This window comes from Lithobates pipiens, unplaced genomic scaffold (genome assembly GCF_037356315.1).
Source record: "Lithobates pipiens isolate NorthernLeopardFrog02 unplaced genomic scaffold, aLitPip1_a1.2 Scaffold_3, whole genome shotgun sequence".
Taxonomy (NCBI): domain Eukaryota; kingdom Metazoa; phylum Chordata; class Amphibia; order Anura; family Ranidae; genus Lithobates; species Lithobates pipiens.
Genome location: NW_027507790.1, coordinates 14,736,225 through 14,756,663, shown reverse-complemented (window position 1 = coordinate 14,756,663; position 20,439 = coordinate 14,736,225). Strand labels below are relative to the sequence as shown.

The following is a 20,439-nucleotide window of genomic DNA, read 5'->3' as shown; positions in this document are numbered from 1 at the left end:
CTTGCTAGTGGAAATGCAAAGTGACATACATAACTATGTTGGACAAAATAATGCAGCGCTAAATAAATAAATTCATTAAACAGTGAGTAAATTGTAAATAGTGAAAATTACAAACAAGTGGCCTAGCATAAACTAAGCCAAATATAGTGACAACAGTGAAGTGCCCCAACTTGCCCCAGTTGAAGCACGATTGTGCGAAACATGTCGGGTACATAGCCTGCTGGCCGGATCTACCACGCTTTTTTTTAAAACAGTCTTGTTTTTTTCATTGATGGTTTGTACTTTTATAAAAAAGATTTTTATTTATATTTTTTATTTTGAATAAACGTTTACCGGAGTGATCTGCTCTATGTGGAGGCTCTTTTTCCTTTTTATTTTTCCCCATATACCAACTCGGGTGTGAGTGTATGTAATACCCTTGGAGTTCAAGTCGGTGACATCTTGCATTGGATATCCTGATCGCAGAGGAATATCAAGTGCTGTCCGGTGTAGTTGGCATTTCATCACCCTTATTGGAGGATTGATTGCTGCCAGTTATAACTTCATGCCTGAGTGACTCACCACCAAGGTGTGTGGGTCCACACCTTCGGGTAAGAGTACCCATTACCTTCTTTTCATACAATCTGTGCATTTGAAATCTCTGTGTATGAAGTCCTATTGGGTGTCGGTTCGGAGGTGCCTGGATCTTTATTTTATGCACTTGATGTTCCACATTCCTTCTATTTTGGCTATTTGTCACCGAGGATTGGTCATTCATCTCTGAAGGGACGCTTTTTCTTCTATATGGTCTATGCCTGACTTCAGGTTATAGACATTTTTATTTTTTGATCCATGTGATGGATTTATTATGGACTTTACACTTATTTATTTTGATAGATTTGGTTTTCTGATCACTTCACTGTTGTCACTATATTTGGCTTAGTTTATGCTAGGCCACTTGTTTGTAATTTTCACTATTTACTCACTGTTTAGTGAATTTATTTATTTAGCGCTGCATTATTTTGTCCATTATTTTTTATGCAATTGTATCGTTGTTGATGCTGGCTGCTTTATATTTTCTTATAACTTTTTTGGTAGCACAATTATAATTTTATTTAATACATAACTATGTGTCAAACTAATTAAACAGTGATATCATTGATCAACATCCAATAAACCACATAAACAAGTACAATTGCTAAAGTGATGATTAAAGTGCAAAAAAGTCCCCAACAGTCCTCAGTGACATCCAATATGAAGGATTCATCCTTCCTCCTCGCAAATAACTTCAGTAGTACCCCAAAAGAGAGAGTGAACACCATGTGAGGCCAGTAAAGTGCAAATCTGCACTCACTGGACGTTGTTGCCCTCCCCCATTCCCTTCACTGCACTTTGCGGTTGTTCGCACAGGAGGGTTTTTCAACCTTTTTATTAGTGATGCACCAAAATTTTGGCCGAAAGAAGAAAAGGTGCCGATAATGGCGAAGAAAAGCAGACGGTGTCCGCTCTAGGTGCCGTCCATTGCGGGGGGGTCATCCTAGAGCCGTGATCTTTCTGTGTCAGGGAGCTGAATTGTCCAGGCAGCCGCAGTAACAATGTCCCACCTCCAGTGATAGATGGCACATTGATCCAATGCCGGGAAATGTAATCCGTGTGACGTGATCACAGGAGGTGGGACATTGTTACGGCAGCCGGGAAATTTAAATCCAGCTCCGTGGCGAGGCTGCATCTGACGGGCACTGGCGAGGCTACATTTGGAGACTGTCCTTGCCATGTTTGTGGATGGTTTAAACAACACAGGGTTTGGGAGTGACAGCAAAGAAGAGCTGCTTGGAGCAGAGTCCTTTCTGTTTGATGTTATCCTCACGTTCTAATAATGTCAAAGTGTACAAGGAGCTGAAGCTCTGAGCATGTAGCCTGCCTGTCTGATTGGTACAGCTCTCCCAGATGCCTCCGTGACATCACTTCCCTGTTTATATTTTAGGGAGCGAGACAGGAATTCAGAAAGTCAGGTCATACTGCTACCTACAAGAGTTTGAGACACTAGCAAATGGAAAAGTTGAAAGTCAGCCCCCTTATAACCCAAGTGAACAAGGTGCTAAGGAGGCTATGCACTATGGACATAAATCACATTTTTTTTTTTTCCTCACTGCACAAAATATAAATGTTTAATTCCTTCATGTTTTCCTATCATTATCAGTAAACGCTCTGCCTACCACGGCCCACAGAAGCATGGAAGAGTGACAGCAAAAAAGACCTAGTGGTCCACAGTGTGTACCTTTTTGACTTTTTATTTTTTCTTCTCTTTTTGTCCAAGTATAAATCAGTTTGTCCCAAGAAAGCATAGCTCAGACAACATGTCTAACTGCATATAAAAATGTTCACCTGCAAACAATATTGGCAAAGGATGACTATGGCTCATATTTGTCTATGAATTGTTTTCATGAACCAGGTGCAAATGTGCACATGAACTTCACTACGTTTTCAAATTTAAGTTTGCACTTTTGTTTTAGGAATAAGTCTGATTACATTTTTTACACCACCAGACCTTCATTTTATTTTTAAATGGAGGTGAACAGGGAGTCACCTCAGGCACCCAGGAGAACTTGCCCATAATGAAAAACTTACCACCTACATTGGCCTCCTTCAGTGATGACAGGTCCAAGCTCTCTCTCATGGACATCTTTAAGGATTCTTCTCTCAGCCTTGCACCATTTCTGAGTCACTGATTATGCAATTCCACCTTGTGCACACTGGATATTATCCTGGAACCCAGTTCTATATTTTATATCTTACAGAAAGCACACAAGTGCTAGGAAAAAGTACCTTTTTGCCAGAAGTGACAAAAAAGTCTTATATCAAAAAAACTCTACTTAGAATCTATTTTTTACTGTACTGCTTTGAGAAAACCACGTCAAATACTTTAGCATAATATGTGGATGCTTAACAAATAAAAACTATTTCCACCATGATAACTAGGGTTGCACATATACCAGTGCCGAGTATTTGCCCAAATAGTTGTACTCGGGCAAATGCTCTGATGCTTTATCCGATACCTGGACAGTCAGGGGTGATCGGTGCAGCGGTGGGGGAGTTACAAGCACCGATCCCCCCTGTATAGATTTCAATAAAGTAGCTGACAACCGCTTCTCTTCATATCTCCTTCGCAGCTTCCAGGTGCTTTATTGAAATCTATACAGGGTGGAATTGGTGCTTTTAACTCCCCCTACCATCGCACCGATCACCCCCTGACTGCCCCTGTATACTCCTCTGTGTCCCCTTCCAGGCTCCTCTGGTCCCCCTTTGTATACTCCGCTTCGGTCCCCCCCCCCCGGTGTACTCCGCTCCGGTCCAACACCCCCCCCCCCCCGGTGTACTCTGCTCCGGTCCCCCCGTGTCAATTTTTCAGGATGGAGAGTGGAGGAGCCAGTAAATCTGTCAGCTCATTCCTATTCCAAATGAACAGAGTCAGTGATCACTGACGCTGTCCATTCATAACTGAGCATCGTAAAATGTGAATGGAGAGGAGCCTCTGTATCCTGTCAATTCATCTCCAGTGCAGCTGTGGCTGTTGAGAAAAGGACAGAGGAATCTCTGTCCCCAGTCCCTTTCTGTGTCTCAAAAGGGAGATGTCAGGGGTCTGTTAAGACCCCTGATATCTCACCAAAGCCCCCCTCCCACAGGGCTGATAAAAAATAAAGAAAAATAAAGAATTGTAATGAATAAATATTTAAAAGGTTAAATTTAGGGCTTTTACTGATTAAAATTGTTGTGTTCGATTAATCGTTTTTTTTTTAATCGATTAATTTCAATTATAACGCACATACAGATCCAACTACTTTTAGCTGATCTCATTGCATTGCAACTCTGCATTAGTCAGTGGTAAATGTGGTATACACTATATACAATCACCCAACATTAGTTAGCGTCCACAATCCATGACTTAACTTCACAGTTCACACAAATACGTTTTAAATTCAAACTGTAGCACTGACGTATTTAATTGTTTTCCCCCCAGTAGCGTGACAATCCCTCCAACTCCGGCCTAACTAATCACTCTCACCTTATGGCATGGACCCCTGTGCAAACAGATGGTCATGCAAGCGGGTATCAAAAGGGTTAACACGGACCATAAACTTCTTTCATGTCTACTTAGATCTCAGTAAGGACGTCGGGTCATGGGTAGAAAGAAAAGATCTAAGTGCTCACTGCTTAATTATAAGATTACATTTTTGTGTTCAAACACCAATTCACATAAAGATGATAAAAACACATCATGTAAAGCTGACAATCGTGTTAGTTCCGTAGGGCAGCAGCAGGTGACGTCATGCATAGCTCCTCCCCAGTACGCGTTACATTCAATCAGAACTTCAACGCCACCACACCCCCCCCCCCCCCTTCCCTAGCAGACGGAGGCACTTGGGGAAGGGGGGAAGAGTCCAGTGACGTTGATGTCCGTGACGTCACCAGATCTCCGATGGAACTCCCGGAAGACTACACTTGGGGAAGGGGGGGGAAGAGTCCAGTGACGTCGATGTCCGTGACGTCACCAGATCTCCGACAGAACTCTCGGAAGACTGGGAAGCAGGCGGAGAGGTGAGTTACGATCAAAAAGAATTTTGATCGATCAAAAAAAGTTAATCGAGGAATTAATCTTTAAATTTCCACAGCCCTAAATTGTAACAATAGTTAAAAAAATAAAAATAAATAAACACACACACTGACACTGTCCACTGCCCGCCCCCCCCCCCCCAAAAAAAAATTGTAAAAAATAAAATTGTAAAAAAAATAAAAGCCCCATAATGGTAATTCTGTACTTTCATGCAGACCAGGACTAGGGGAAGACTTTGCAGGAGCCTGTGCATTGCACTCACAATGCATGGATTGCAGTTACAGTGCTCTGCAGACTCTAATGCAAGCAATTATTAAATGCAATAATTCTTGATTAAAGGTTATTGGCGCTACCTCCACCCAGTTAGTTCCAATAGCACTCTTTGCTTACTCAAACCTTTTATGTCTATCTATCACCTTAACGTGTCCCCAGGGACTATGTGCATTAAACCCGTGTTCCGTATTTTATCTCAACAACACCCCATATATCCAACACCTAAAACTCAAGGCAAAAACTAATTGCACCCCACTTTATATCACCTAAGTGAAATAGTGCTACTATAGTTTCATCAGAAAGATATACATACAAGAAAAAAATAAAATAGAATAAATTAAAATAAAAAGTGATTGGTAGAGGCCTCAGCCGTGGAAAAACCTAACTTCAAACAAAAAGCCAAAAGATACAGAAAAAAACACAGAAAAAAACACAGAAAAAAAGGGGGAGAAAAGAACCCCCAACAGTTTTAGTGTTTACCAGTGCCAAACCTCTTCCTAATTGTGGAAGAGAACTATCATATACATTCTTTGTGCTAGTTATTACATATTAAATTCACCAGATCTCCTTATATTAATAAGTGTAAAAGGAGGAAGCACAAGGTTTCCTCATGCAATAATATCCAAAAAAATTATTATTTTTTTATGCAGTAAACAAAAAATCAAAAAAGACAAAATATGTGAAAAAGTCCAATTATATCCAGTGGTCTATACACCAATCCACAAGCATGTGAGAGTGTAAAAGGGTCAAGTGCGCCCAATATATGTCAAAAATAAGCAGTATAAATATCAGTCCACATTGAGTCTTCTATAACCGTATCAATGCAATTACTCCTCTTCAGAATACAGGAAAGGTGACTTTCGTGAGATTGCCTGCGCTTTATTAGTGACTTTCGTGCTCGTTCCCCCTCAAGGATCCCCACTCACCAGATCCATTCACCCCCTAGGGGGTTAAACGCCTGTAATCTGTATCCTGTTTGTCCGAAGATTCCACCGTCCAGTTATATCTCCAATAGGTCCTTCTCAAGGTCTTTTAAAGAGATGCAGGTAAGTCCTTGTATCCAATAGTAATTTCCTCAAATAGAAGAGAATACCCTCATGGTGTAGTATTTTTGATTATAATTGGGAAAGAAGGGAGAACAATCTGATATTCTTCTTTAAAAAGCAGGTATTTTTAGTTATGTAGAAATTTTAGGAGGCTAATTTCCACAAAAATATTTTATTACAAAAATATTTTATTACAAAAAACTTTATACAACACTCTGTGCAGAAAAAAAGGTTTTTTTTTATGCAAGATGCAATCTAACAATCCATACATCAGCATACACCGTATATAACTTGTGTTATACGGCTCAAAAAGATGTAATATAACAACCCTTTTTTCAGCAAAAACAAGGAGCCAATATAAAATATAAAAAAATATAAAAAATAATAAAAAGTAAAACAGAACAGATGCAATATAAAGCACTGATTCCGGAATGCAAAAAAAGAATTTACTTTATATATGTACTAAAAGTTCACCAATTATGAAAAAAATATAGAAATAAAAATCAAAAATGAAAAACAGAATCTCCTACGGTCCTTTGCATAAGTCTGCAGAGTATCTGCACTTATTCCCAAAAAACCCTATTCCCCCAGTGCTACAGTCCCCTTACTACCGTGGGGTTAAATGATGGTCTCCTCTGGGGGCCGTATACCAGGCTTAGTTTGGGTTAGGAATGGAGCTCCGTATGTTAGAAAACCAAAAACGAAAAAACGTTAATGTTAAAAGAAATTTTCAGAACGTTTATCGGGCTTGTTCCCACTAACTACAGCCCAGATATTTAACTCGCCGGTCCGTCGTAGAGACAATTCCCCTGAACGCGCGGCGTGCGTTCCAGGCTGCGTTCCAGCGGATCCAGGCGCACCGGAAGTGACGTGTGTGCGTAATGACGCTGTACGCGTTTCGTCAGAGACGTCCTCAGCAGCGATACCACGCACACTCCCACCTCCGTCCTTAAAGGTGGCCACTCCTCCCATTCACAGGTCTCTCACAGGACTCTGCAGACTTATGCAAAGGACCGTAGGAGATTCTGTTTTTCATTTTTGATTTTTATTTCTATATTTTTTTCATAATTGGTGAACTTTTAGTACATATATAAAGTAAATTCTTTTTTTGCATTCCGGAATCAGTGCTTTATATTGCATCTGTTCTGTTTTACTTTTTATTATTTTTTATATTTTTTTATATTTTATATTGGCTCCTTGTTTTTGCTGAAAAAAGGGTTGTTATATTACATCTTTTTGAGCCGTATAACACAAGTTATATACGGTGTATGCTGATGTATGGATTGTTAGATTGCATCTTGCATAAAAAAACCCCTTTTTTTCTGCACAGAGTGTTGTATAAAGTTTTTTGTAATAAAATATTTTTGTAATAAAATATTTTTGTGGAAATTAGCCTCCTAAAATTTCTACATAACTAAAAATACCTGCTTTTTAAAGAAGAATATCAGATTGTTCTCCCTTCTTTCCCAATTATAATCAAAAATACTACACCATGAGGGTATTCTCTTCTATTTGAGGAAATTACTATTGGATACAAGGACTTACCTGCATCTCTTTAAAAGACCTTGAGAAGGACCTATTGGAGATATAACTGGACGGTGGAATCTTCGGACAAACAGGATACAGATTACAGGCGTTTAACCCCCTAGGGGGTGAATGGATCTGGTGAGTGGGGATCCTTGAGGGGGAACGAGCACGAAAGTCACTAATAAAGCGCAGGCAATCTCACGAAAGTCACCTTTCCTGTATTCTGAAGAGGAGTAATTGCATTGATACGGTTATAGAAGACTCAATGTGGACTGATATTTATACTGCTTATTTTTGACATATATTGGGCGCACTTGACCCTTTTACACTCTCACATGCTTGTGGATTGGTGTATAGACCACTGGATATAATTGGACTTTTTCACATATTTTGTCTTTTTTGATTTTTTGTTTACTGCATAAAAAAATAATAATTTTTTTGGATATTATTGCATGAGGAAACCTTGTGCTTCCTCCTTTTACACTTATTAATATAAGGAGATCTGGTGAATTTAATATGTAATAACTAGCACAAAGAATGTATATGATAGTTCTCTTCCACAATTAGGAAGAGGTTTGGCACTGGTAAACACTAAAACTGTTGGGGGTTCTTTTCTCCCCCTTTTTTTCTGTGTTTTTTTCTGTGTTTTTTTCTGTATCTTTTGGCTTTTTGTTTGAAGTTAGGTTTTTCCACGGCTGAGGCCTCTACCAATCACTTTTTATTTTAATTTATTCTATTTTATTTTTTTCTTGTATGTATATCTTTCTGATGAAACTATAGTAGCACTATTTCACTTAGGTGATATAAAGTGGGGTGCAATTAGTTTTTGCCTTGAGTTTTAGGTGTTGGATATATGGGGTGTTGTTGAGATAAAATACGGAACACGGGTTTAATGCACATAGTCCCTGGGGACACGTTAAGGTGATAGATAGACATAAAAGGTTTGAGTAAGCAAAGAGTGCTATTGGAACTAACTGGGTGGAGGTAGCGTCAATAACCTTTAATCAAGAATTATTCCATTTATGCAGGTTGTTTTGTGCAGCCTTTGCATATTAGGGTGGCAGCAACCTCATAAAATAAAGAAAGTTCATACTTAATCTTTTAATAAGACAAAAATTAGACAAAAGAACTGTAAACCAATAAAAAACTATATATAACACAAGGGCACAGGTATAAATCAATACCTATACATATTCCTGCTGATCAAGACCTATTCCATAGGCGCGGCTTTACGTGTATAATTATTAAATGCACATTTTTTATTTTCTCATTATAGGTGCAGTTATTCATTTTTTTTTCCAAAGGGCAGTCTATACTTTTAACACCAGGGTGGGGAACTGGAGTTTCCCCTCACAAGCTCCTTTTTTTTAAAATATTTAACATACGTACTTTTTTTGGGGATTGGGCTTTAGTCCTTTTACAGAACATCCCAGGGTCCTTTCGTTCTTTTCCTGTAGCAGCAGTGGATGGTCCTCAATGATGCAGAAAACAATGTCAACAGTGGTGTGGGTTTTCTCTTTATCAGTTTCCCATAAGCCCTGAAGGGACATGTCCTTGATGCCCTGGGCTCACAGGATGAGGAGTTGGGGACAGGGTGACAAAAAGGGCAGAACTGAAGTGTGGAGAGTTTGAGTATTGCTTTGTAGCTTAGCTTAGCATATAAGCACTAAAATTATATAAAACTCTAAACAATTATAAAATAGATGTTGATATTCCATATTCAAACAAAAAAATCTTACCTTGCATGGCCTGAAGGGCAAGTCTCATGTTCATTAGGGAAATCTTTTCATCCTCCATCTGCAAAAACTGGTGACTTCTGCCCAGAAAGGCTGATGCTTTCAGAACTGTAAATAAGCGATGCTCTTTAATGTGATCACTAGCCTTGAAAGATCCTGCAATATGTGAAAAAAAGCATGAGCCCTACATGTGTGATAAAAACGGACCTCAAGTGTCAACAAAGGATGTTTAATTTATAATACCCTATAGTCAACTAGGGAACTTTGGTGTTCTAATAGGGTTAATTCATTTTATAATAGAGGGTGCAGCCCTGGTAAGGGGGACTGTCATTGCCATGTTTGTGGATGGTTTAAACAATAAATGAGAAATTTCTGTTTAATGTTATCAAAGTGTTCTAATAGTATCAGAAAAGCTACAGTTAGCTACAAAAAAGTCCATAAAGCCCAAAAAGCTACAAAACGAGGCTTGTAGAAGGAGCTGAAGCTCCGAGCACGTAGCCTGCCTGTCTGATCGGTACAGCTCTCCCGGATGCCTCCCCGCCTCCCATGACACCACTTCCCTGCGTTCCACACTGGTTCCAGCTTCCTGGTGGCCACAGGACATGCAGCCGACCCTCTGCCGTTCCAGCAACATGTGGGTGCCATTGTTGCACGCTAGGAGAGACCTGGATGACACCATCTACCGTTGAGCCTGTTTTTTTTATCTCTCTCCTATGAGTGTTAACCTGTATCTTGTCATTAAACGGATAAATACTACATTTAGGTGGCGCTTCCTGTGGACTTTCCCTTTCTCAGCTACAAAACTCACCAGAGTCAGCAAATTGAACTTTCGTCATTAGGTTTATACACCTAAAAAAAACAAAAAAAAAAAAAAAAAACATTATCTAGTGCAAGTTATGGCATAACAGAAGCCCATGTAGCAACTTACTAGACCAGTGGTTCTCAACCTCAGTCTTCAAGTATCCCCAACGAGCCATGTTTTGGGAACTTCTTAGATAAAATATCTCTTATCAATACCATGTCATTGATATTGATTTAAAGCAGCTGTGCAAAGTGAGGCTCCATGCACACTGGCATAAAAAACATTGCTTCTACAGGAGTTTTGTGTTCTGCCTGTAGAAGCAACTCAATGTTATCTTATGTGTCCATGCACATTAGGACATTTAGAGGCATATTTTAAGATCAACGTTTAAAGGCAGGAAAAAAAACCCTTCTGATTCGCATTTCTGATTGGAGCTTACTGGCAGAAAACACGTAAAACTCTCCTAAACTCACCAAAACTTTGTAAAAAAAAAATGCAAACATTTTATTACAAAGAGAACAGACATTTTTTTTAAGCCCAGTGTGCAAGGAGTCTGAAGGAAAACCTGAAAACATGGCCCGTTGGGGGTACTTGTAGACTGAGGTTGAGAGCCACTTTACTAGACCACCTCTTTCAGCACTTGTGGGGTAAAAAAAAAAGCCCAAAATTTACAATGAAGCCCTCCTATGTTCAAAATGACCAGGGAGCTACCAAGAACAGAGTAATGAAAAGGAAATTAAGGTTTAAAGTGAATTTCTTGTAAGCTGCCCCACTGTTTCCTTACAAATTATATCCACATCACTGTGCATGGACTATGTTGACAGCTATCCTGCTACCTGCAAATGACATATTCATACTTTATATTAAGATCAGTGACGGTATCATCACAGTTGACTCCCTTGGGTGCCACAGAGATGCCCAGGGTTCCAATTAAAACTTTTCTATGCCCCGCTCCCCCTTCATGATCATTATTTACACTCCTGGTCAAATTCAAAATAATCATCAGTTGGCTTAATTGGATACATAAATTACTAGGCCACATAAGTCTACTAAGGGCTAAACTGTCTTAAATCCAGAAGAGGTTATAATACTGTTTTATCCAAGAGAAAGGGGCTTTGAATTTTTTTTTGAAGATTTGAGCAACAACATTCCATAAGGAAGGGCAGTTTTCATCCACTGGAGTACAGCTTTGACCATATTTACATTTCTAAACCCCAGAGGTACTAAAGAGAGGACAAAAGGGGCTTCATATGGTAAAAAAAAATGACATGCCCATATAAGAGCAAGAGATATATTGTACCTTTATACCAGTATTGTTTTAATAATCTTTTCATTCATTTTCTGCAGGACTGAAATATTTCTAACTTATAAAAAGCAGTGTGGATTTTGCTTTCATGTATAACATATGCAGTTTCCTTCCAAGCACAAAGTTACAGCTCCATCCATACAGGAGGGAAGTGAGAGCCTGTGTAGTTGCGGATTATTATTAGAGCCTGTATCAATGGGTTTTGTACTAGTGTTGATGGGCAAATGCAGTTTTACTCCACATGCGTTCCATTTCATTGACAGGTTGATTGACCCTTCATTGACATTGATTGCAGTTGACCTTTTATTATTATTATTATTATACAGGATTTATATAGTGCCAACAGTTTATGCAGCATTTTACAATATAAAGAGGAGACAATACAGTTATAATAAAATACAAGAGGATTAAGAGGGCCCTGCTCAGAAGAGCTTACAATCTAATAGGGTGAGGGCAGGTGGTACAAAAGGTTGTAACTGTGGGGAATGAGCTGATGGAAGTGGTAAAAGATTAGTTGGAGACATGATAGGCTTTCCTGAAGAGATGAGTTTTCAGGGATCGCCTGAAGGTAGCAAGAGTAGGGGATAGCCGGGCCGGTGGAGGTATTGAGTTCCAGAGGATGCGAGAGGTTCTGGAGAAATCCTGGAGATGAGCATGGGAGGAGGAGACGAGAGCTTGAGAGTGGGATGTCTTGAGAAGAGTGGAGGACAATTTGGGTGATATTTGGAGACAGGGTTGGTGATGTAGCTCGGGGCAGAGTTGTGAATGGCTTTGTATGTTGTGATTAGTATTTTCAATTTAATTCGCTGGGTGATTGGGAGCCAGCGTAGGGATTGGCAGATGCTGAGCGGTTGGTAAGGTGGATAAGTCTGGCAGCAGCATTCATGATAGACTTAAGAGTGGATAGCCTATGGAGAGGCAGGCCAATGAGAAGGGAGTTGCAATAGTCAAGGTGAGAGATAACAAGGTAGTTAATGAGGAGCTTGGTGGTTTCATTTGTTAAAAAGGGGCAAATTTTAGAGATGTTACACAGGTAAATTCTACAAACTTGACAACGATTGGACTTGGGGCTTAAATGACAAGTCAGAATCTAGGATTACACCTAGTACCCTGGCGTGAGGGGAGGGACTGATAGTTGCATTGTTGATTTTGATGGAAAAGTCAGGGAAGGGGGCACGGGTGGGTGGGGGGATATTATTAGCAAATTTTTAGAGAGATTTCGTTTAAGGAAGTGGTGCGACATCCATGCTGATATGTAAGTTAGTAATGCGAGAGGAGACCGAAGGAGTGAGGTGAGGAGTAGACAGATAGATTTGGGTGTCATCTACATATAAGTGGTATTGGAAGCCATGGGTGGTTATTAAGTGACCAAGGGAGGAGGTGTACATAGAAAATAGAAGCGGTCCAAGAACTAAGCCTTGGGGAACCCCCATAGAAAGGGGCAATGGAGGGGAGGAGACAGAGTTGTAGGTGACACTGAAGGAGAGCTGTGATAGGTAGGCAGAGAACCAGGATAGAGCAGAATCTCAGAGGCCAAGGGAATGTAGTTTTTTGAGAAGGAGCGGGTGGTCAATGGTATCAAAGGCTGCAGAGGGGTCAAGTAATAGGAGTATAGAGTACTGGCTGTTGGTTTTAGCAGTAAATAATTAGTGAGTTTTAGTAAGGCAGTTTCCGTGGAGTGCTGAGAGCGAAAGCCAGAATGTAAGGGGTCAAGAAGGTTGTTTTCACTGAGGTAAGAGCTAAGACGGTTGTAGACTAAGCGTTCTAGAAGCTTAGAGGTGAATGGGAGCAATGAGAATGGGTCTTATGTTGTTAAGGTTGGTGGGGTACAGTGAGGGCTTTTTAAGTATGGGAGTGATCTGCGCATGTTCTAGAGGGGAGCGGAAGGTGCCACTAGAGAGGGAGAGACCTTCATCTGACTTGCTTTTTATTTCATTTTTAGCTGCTATTTGCATTGGTTTCTATCGGTAATGGGACAGCTCTGATGTAAACAAAAGTCCAATGATGACACATGCCCGTGACTGCTCTGGAAAGATTACATAGAATTCTTTATTGAAAAACAATTCCACCCACAACAAATATGAATAAATACCAAAATATCTCCGCCACAAAATCTAAAATGATAACGTTATCATTAAACAGGTGATCACCACGAACAACACCCCTCATTCATTCATTCGTTCGTTCTCCTACTAATAGCCAGCTAACAAATAGACCTGAAGAAAAAAATTTAATAATTAGCTACTAAAAAATGAGCATGCTAAAAAGTTAATCTTCAGTTATTGAAAGCAGCCTCAATTTGTGAATCGGTTGGTTCAAGCCTGCCTTGATACAGTGAACATGGAGGAGACAGATGAAAATCAGTAGCACAAATGTGAGGACAAAAATACCAGCACTCTGCACCAACACTGTTTAATAAGTCAGCTTTAGAGAGGCAAGAAAAATGGAGTAGATTCCCGTCGCTTACCCGAGACCATGTCAATGGGCGCCGGCGGAAGCTTACTTCATTTGCTGGCTTCTACACGCACTCGTTTGTAGGTAGATGAGTAGTGCGACTAGTATCCAGAGGATAGCAACAACTTGACAATAATTCTGCGGCTGTATTAGAGCAGCATCAGTGTTAGAAGCTATTATTCCATCCAATGATAGTCACAGTCTTCGACGAAACCGCTCAGTTCACAGTACATCTGCCGACCTGCCGGCCGTTTAGCGCTCGGATCCCAGCCTGTATGATTGGGCTCCAGTCGGAAGCTTTGCTCACATCAGCGGTGCACCAATCAACAGGTGTGTGAGGGTTTAGTAATCCCATTCAAGTCTCTATAGAAATAGCTGAAGTGTACAGCGAGATCATTACCAAGGGCTGAGAATCAGCTCATCCATGGAGTGTGCTGACAGTTTAGCTGCAGTCTCTAGTTAAGGTCCGTACAACCTTTCCGCATTCACATTTCGTCTGGTCCTAGGGCAGGGGTAGGAGGAGGGGGGAAAGACAGGTCCGTGGTGGGCACTGTAAATGCAGGGGCGTCTAGCTGACACGTTTTATTCGGCAAGCAAATTTCATCAGAGGCACCTGTCTTTCCCCCCTCCTCCTACTCCTGCCCTAGGACCAGACGAAATGTGAACGCTCTCCTTACGTTCCCCTGAGATGGAAAGTAAGGAGAAATCATGGGGACAAGATGTGACGGGAAATCTTTCAAAAAGGACAGATGTTCTGGTGACAACTGTTTAATATTGAGAGCATTACCAGGAAATATCTTCTCCCAGCAGGACACAGACAGTAAAAAAATAAAAAATAAATAAATAAAAACATGACAAGTTTTAATTCTTTTCCTATTCAAAACTAAAAAATAGGATTTTTGTACTCACCGTAAAATTCTTTTCTCTGTAATTCACCGACCAACACAGCTCCTCTCTGTAACTAAATGGGTTTGTTAGCCTGCCACTAGGAGAAACTAGGCAAAATTGTAACACAATACACAGAATTGTCAGTACCGCCCAGGGGGCGGACCCTGTGCTAACAACCCTCCCTGCTGCCCCAGCAGCTTCAGTACGTCAACAAGCAGTACAACGTAGAGAAAAGGAGGGGTGAGAGCTGTGTCGGTCGGTGAATTACAGAGAAAAGGATTTTACGGTGAGTACAAAAATCCTATTTTCTCTTATATTCACCGACCGACACAGCTCCTCTCTGTAACTAAATGGGACGTCCCCAAGCAGTGCCAAACGAGGGGTGGGAAAAACAGCATAAAAATTTCATCCACCATGGCAAGTGGGAACTAATGAAACTAAACCCACAAAAAAACAGCAGTGTGTGGAAAAAACAGCACCATATAACCGGGTATCCTCAACCGGAGTGATCCCCAAGACCGCAACATTGCAGAAGTAATGCAACCGTGCATTAACAACAGTACTGCGTTTTTATCGAAAAACCAGGAAAAAATCTCAGTTGCAAAAATAGAATTGCAACTACAGGGCCGCCTGCAAAACTTTGCGGCCAAAACAGGCATCAGCCGATGCACTGACGTCTACCTTGTAGAACTTGGTAAATGTATGGACAGACGACCAGGTCGCCGCCTTACACACCTGAGCGACAGACGCTTGGTGTCGGAAGGCCCAAGACGTTCCGATTGCTTTTGTAGAGTGGGCCGTGACTGGAAAGGGGGGCACCTGCCCCTTCAAGGCATAGGCTTGGACTACAATCTGTCTGATCCACCTGGAAATGGTGGCCAACGAGACCGCCATACCCTTCTTTGGACCAGCCACCGAAACAAACAGTGAGTCTGACTTTCGAAAGGGAGCCGTGGCAGACAAGTACACCTTCAGAGCCCTAACCACATCGAGAGCGTGAAGGGCCACCTCCTTGGGGTGCTTCGGCTTAGGACACAACGATGGTAATACAATGTCCTCATTGATATGAAAAGCCAAAACCACCTTCGGTATAAAAGGACGGTTGCGGACGCAACACCACCTTATCCCTGTGGATGACCAGATAAGGCGACTTGCATGACAAGGCCGCCAATTCCGAAACCCTCCTGGCTGATGTGATGGCCACTAGGAAGACCACTTTCTGGGAAAGAGTAAACAGGGGAATCTCCCTGATGTTTTCAAATGGCGGCTTTTGAAGCGCCAACACCAGGTTCAAATCCCATGGGGGTAACAGCGGACGCACCGGAGGGACTACATGTCGTACCCCCTGAACGAAGGTACTCACTAATGAGTGAGTAAAAGGCCGACAGGGCCGGTACGTGTCGCTCTGCCCACCGAAGTATGTGAGCGACCTCCCGAGCGACCTCCCGAGCAGTGGCTGAGCTCATTGTTCCCCCTTGGCGATTTATGTACGCCACAGCCGTACCCTGGCGCTGTACCCTGATCGGACGCCCTTGAAGACTCAACGACCATGTGTGGAGGCACAGCCTGATCGCTCTCAATTCAAGCAGATTGATCTGCAACTTGGATTCTTCCGTCAATCAGAGGCCCTGAGCCGACTGAATCCCCATCACTCCCCCCCAGCCGGATAGGCTGGTGTCCGTTGTGATTACCGTCCATTGGAGAACGAAGGAACGACTTTCCTGACTGAATCACCGGGGATCTCAGCCACCATAGCAGGGAGTCTGACGGACTGGCTCACCTGGATCGAGCAATCCAGGGACAACGGAGATTTGTCCCATTTTGACAAAATCTCTTTCTGCAAGACCCTGATGTGGAACTGGGCATACGGCACAGCCTCGAAGGCGGCCACCATGAGTCCCAGGACTCGCATGCAAAAGAGAAGTGACGACCGCTCGCGATTCCACAGTAGTTTTATCGCGGCTCTGAGGGTCTGCACCTTGTCTAAAGGGAGAAAGACTCTCGCTTCCTTGGAGTCCAGCAACAAGCCTAGGTACTCCAGACGTTGGGTTGGTACAACCACCGACTTCTTTAAGTTCAACAGCCACCCAAATTCTTGCAAAGTCTGCATGGAGATCGCAACATCCTCCTCCAACTCTGATGCTGAAGATGCTCTCAGGAAGAGATCATCTAGATATCCCACGATCGCGATCCTTCGTTGTCACAGCAACGCCAAAACTGGAGCCAATACCTTGGTAAAGACTCGGGGGGCTGATGCCAGGCCAAATGGTAGAGCCACAAACTGATAGTGGCCTTCCCCGACTGCAAATCGCAGAAACGTTTGATGCCGCAGACATATGGGTATGTGCAGGTACGCATCCTGAGGGCTTTTAAGTCCAAGATTGGACGTACCCCTTCCTTCTTGGGAACCACAAACAGATTTGAGCAGAATCCCTGGAAGCTTTCCTATTCCGGAACTGGTACAACCACCCCTCGACTCAGCAAGTCCCTTACCGCCCCCAACAGGGCCTCCCGGCGAACCGGGGACACGGGTATGCTGGAGGGGAAGAATCTGTTTTGCGGCCAAGAGAGAAACTATCTTGTAGCCTGTGGAAATCAGATCGCAGACCCATTAGTCGGATAAGCGGGAGGACCACCGGGCTGCAAACTGCCGAAGGCGACCCTCCACCCGAGACATGGGTGGGGGCAAACCTTCATGCGGTAGCACTTTTTGTCGCAGGCTCGCGATGCTAAGGACACTTTTGTATGTCCGTGGCTGTCCTGTCGGGCTGGGGATGCTTCGTCGAAGCCCCGGTCGGACGAAAAAGACGTTTGTGAGTGGAAAAAGAGGGTCCTTGCCTACGGCGTGGCTCCTTAGGTTTCCTGGCTTGCGGGAGTAGGGTACTCTTACCACCGGTGGCATTTTTTATAATGTCATCCAATGAGGCTCCAAAGAGCCGTTCGCCAAGGAAGGGAAGATCCGTCAGGGCTTTCTTAGATGCCTGGTCGGCAGACCAGCATTTTAGCCACATCAGGCGCCTCAGCACCACAGCTGACACTGAAGCCCTGGATAACAGAGGAAGAGTATCCAGGGCCGTGTCACAGACATACTTAAGGCCTTGCACTAGTTGGTCTGCTAGTTCCACGCAGACAGGGGAGGCCTGTTGCTCTCCCAATTCACGGTGCAAAAGTTTTGCCCACTCAGTCAGTGTCTGCGACACCAGTACAGATGCCAGTACAGGTCGCACGGCTGACCCCACAACCGTAAACAAGTAACGAGCCACTGCCTCGGCCTTCCTGTCCGTGGGATCCTTGAATGCAGGGGTCCCCTCAACCGGGATCGTGGTTACTTTATTTAACCTGGATACTGGGGGGTCCACGACCGGAGGAGCCGACCACTTTTTGAGAAGGCTTTTCTCAAAGGGGTAACGCACCGCCATGTTTTTGAGGACCGAAAAAGGTCCTTTGCAGCCGACCCCATTCCCTGTAGATGAACTTGTCAAAATAAGTCAAATACGGGAACACCTTAGGTGAACGTGCTGGTTTGCAGGACCCAAAGGGGACCGATACATCAGAAGAGGGATCCGCTGGCTCCTGGATCTTCAGGGTATCACGCACGGCTGTGATAAGTGCTCCAACCAGCGCTTTGTCGCGCCCGGACCTGGATTGGGGAATCATACCTTACTGTCCGACCTGTCCTGGTCAGCCTCGTCTGATAGGTCAGAGCAGGGGTCACCAGCCGCAGCAGGGCCCGAGTCTGCATCAGAGCTCTCCCCATAGGACGGGGGGGGGGGGCAGGGGCCTTTTTAGTGCACCTTTCCTTCCACGCACTGCTATTTTAGCACCTTGAGTTAAGGACCGCCGTCAGGGTGTCCATGGGCACAGCGCCACCCGCAGGTACCCGGTTGCAATAGCCTGGATTTCGGGGGAAGAAACACCAGTTTCTGAAGCCATGCTGACCCTACTCTGTCTGTCACCTGAAAGGGGACTTAAGACAGTGAAGGTCCCACCCTCCTGCTGCCGCTGGCTGGGGGGGGGCTCCTAGCGCCAGACTCACCACCCTGAGGCATTCTGTGTCGGTTACTAGCCGTGCCTTTAGTCCCCAGGAGGTTACCCAAATGCACAGTGAAAAAGCTGTGTTGGCAGCAGCAGAGAAGAGCGGTGAAACGATCTGCAGAGCTTGCATCAGTGTTTAGGGAATGGCTGCCCAGCGTCCCGTATACACAGGAAACAGCATGTAATAGCACATGGCATGCTGTCACTAGAGAGCTGCGGTTAAAAAAAAAGCGACCAGGCTTCAAGAAAACGGCCACCAATGATCTGAATAGGGAAAACCTATAGAAAATGGCCGCTGAAGCTCACAAGGGGAACCTGCTCAGCCCCATCCAAAATGGCCGCCGGACAGCACCATGCAGTGAAAGGAACAGTGCTGCCTCAAACACAGCAAAATATCTCCACAGGCACCTTTTTGGGACCCCCCACACCGGAACCAGGACCATCTCTAACCGCACAATCCCCATACAGGTGAGACCCAGTGATCCCCTGTACACACACCGCACAGCAGACACATGCAGCCGCAGCAAGGGGAGGAGGGAAGATAGGGACCTGGTAGAGAAGAGAAGGAGGTGAGGTGGCCCCCGAATCGTCCTCTCAGGGAAAGCCCAGCTGCTCACCCCACCGGGAGAGCCCTACTTACCAGTCCTGAAGAGCTGGGAGACATTCAATCACAGACCCACTCCTGTGCAGTTACAGGGTGGCTGCTGGCCTCGGTATACTGTGATCCAGACATCAGTAGCCCGGTCATATGTATACCCCGAAACATTGAAGCTCACCGACCACCTCTGGAGCTGAGGTATGTCGTGGCCTGCCGAGCCGTAGCTGCAACGTGCACACGCTTGATGGCCGGACTGGGGGTACTACAAGGATAACTTAACCAGCCTGTCACCCAACTGGCAGTTGATAGAAGATCTCAGGATCATACATCTTGTGCAAAAGCCTAAGTCCTGCATGAAAAAAAATGGAAGGGCCTGCAGGGTTCCTAGGTCATTATCCATCACTAGGCAAAATAAAACTGAAGCTGGGGCAGCAGGGAGGGTTGTTGGCACAGGGTCCGCCCCCTGGGCGGTACTGACAATTCTGTGTATTGTGTTACAATTTTGCCTAGTTTCTCCTAGTGGCAGGCTAACAAACCCATTTAGTTACAGAGAGGAGCTGTGTCGGTCGGTGAATAAAAGAGAAATAAGGATATATATGGCTACACTTCAAATAGACCTGCCATGCAAAGGTGGCAGACTAGATGGACTCTAAGGCATATCTATTCTTGTATTATCCCAGGAAACAATGTTGACAAGAAAATAATAAATCCCCTTACTGTCCAGACAACATGGACCTATACCCAAATTTACTATGCATTCTGACACATCTAATTAGAGATCTATTTGCGGACATTTAGCGTACCTGGTGTATGCGGTAACTGATTCTTTATGGTTTCCCAGCTTCCCATGAGCTTCTCCTTGAAGGAAGTGAGCTGTGGAGGCCCATGCGACACAATTTACCCATTCAATGTGAGATTTAGTCTCCTGGCTGGTCTCTGCTTCCACAATGCTTGTAAGGCCAGCTGTGATGTGACTGAGATTTTCCAACACTTCTTCACTTACTGTGATAGCATCCTGAAACTTCTCAGTTTCTAACAGAGCTGTGGTAGCTTCCAAGTAAATCAATGGAATTCTGGGTAGGGGAGCAGGGCTGGGATATATACTCTGAGAAAACAAAAACAAAAGGTTAATCAGACATTTTCCCAAATTGCAGAATGTAAATGTATTACATGAACTCTCATT

At 43.5% G+C, this 20,439-nt stretch overlaps 1 protein-coding gene across 3 annotated transcripts in view; it reads right to left on the bottom strand.

The window, feature by feature from the left end:
* FANCG (FA complementation group G) overlaps positions 1–20,439 on the bottom strand; it is a 66,409-nt gene that overhangs the window by 2,150 nt on the left and 43,820 nt on the right. For all 3 annotated transcript variants that reach the window (XM_077461303.1, XM_077461304.1, XM_077461305.1), the window contains 3 exons: positions 20,060–20,361; positions 9,982–10,022; positions 9,177–9,329 (listed from right to left, as the gene is read on the bottom strand). In XM_077461303.1, coding sequence (XP_077317429.1) covers positions 9,177–9,329; positions 9,982–10,022; positions 20,060–20,361 — 496 coding nt within the window. The remainder of the gene's footprint in view (positions 1–9,176; positions 9,330–9,981; positions 10,023–20,059; positions 20,362–20,439) is intronic.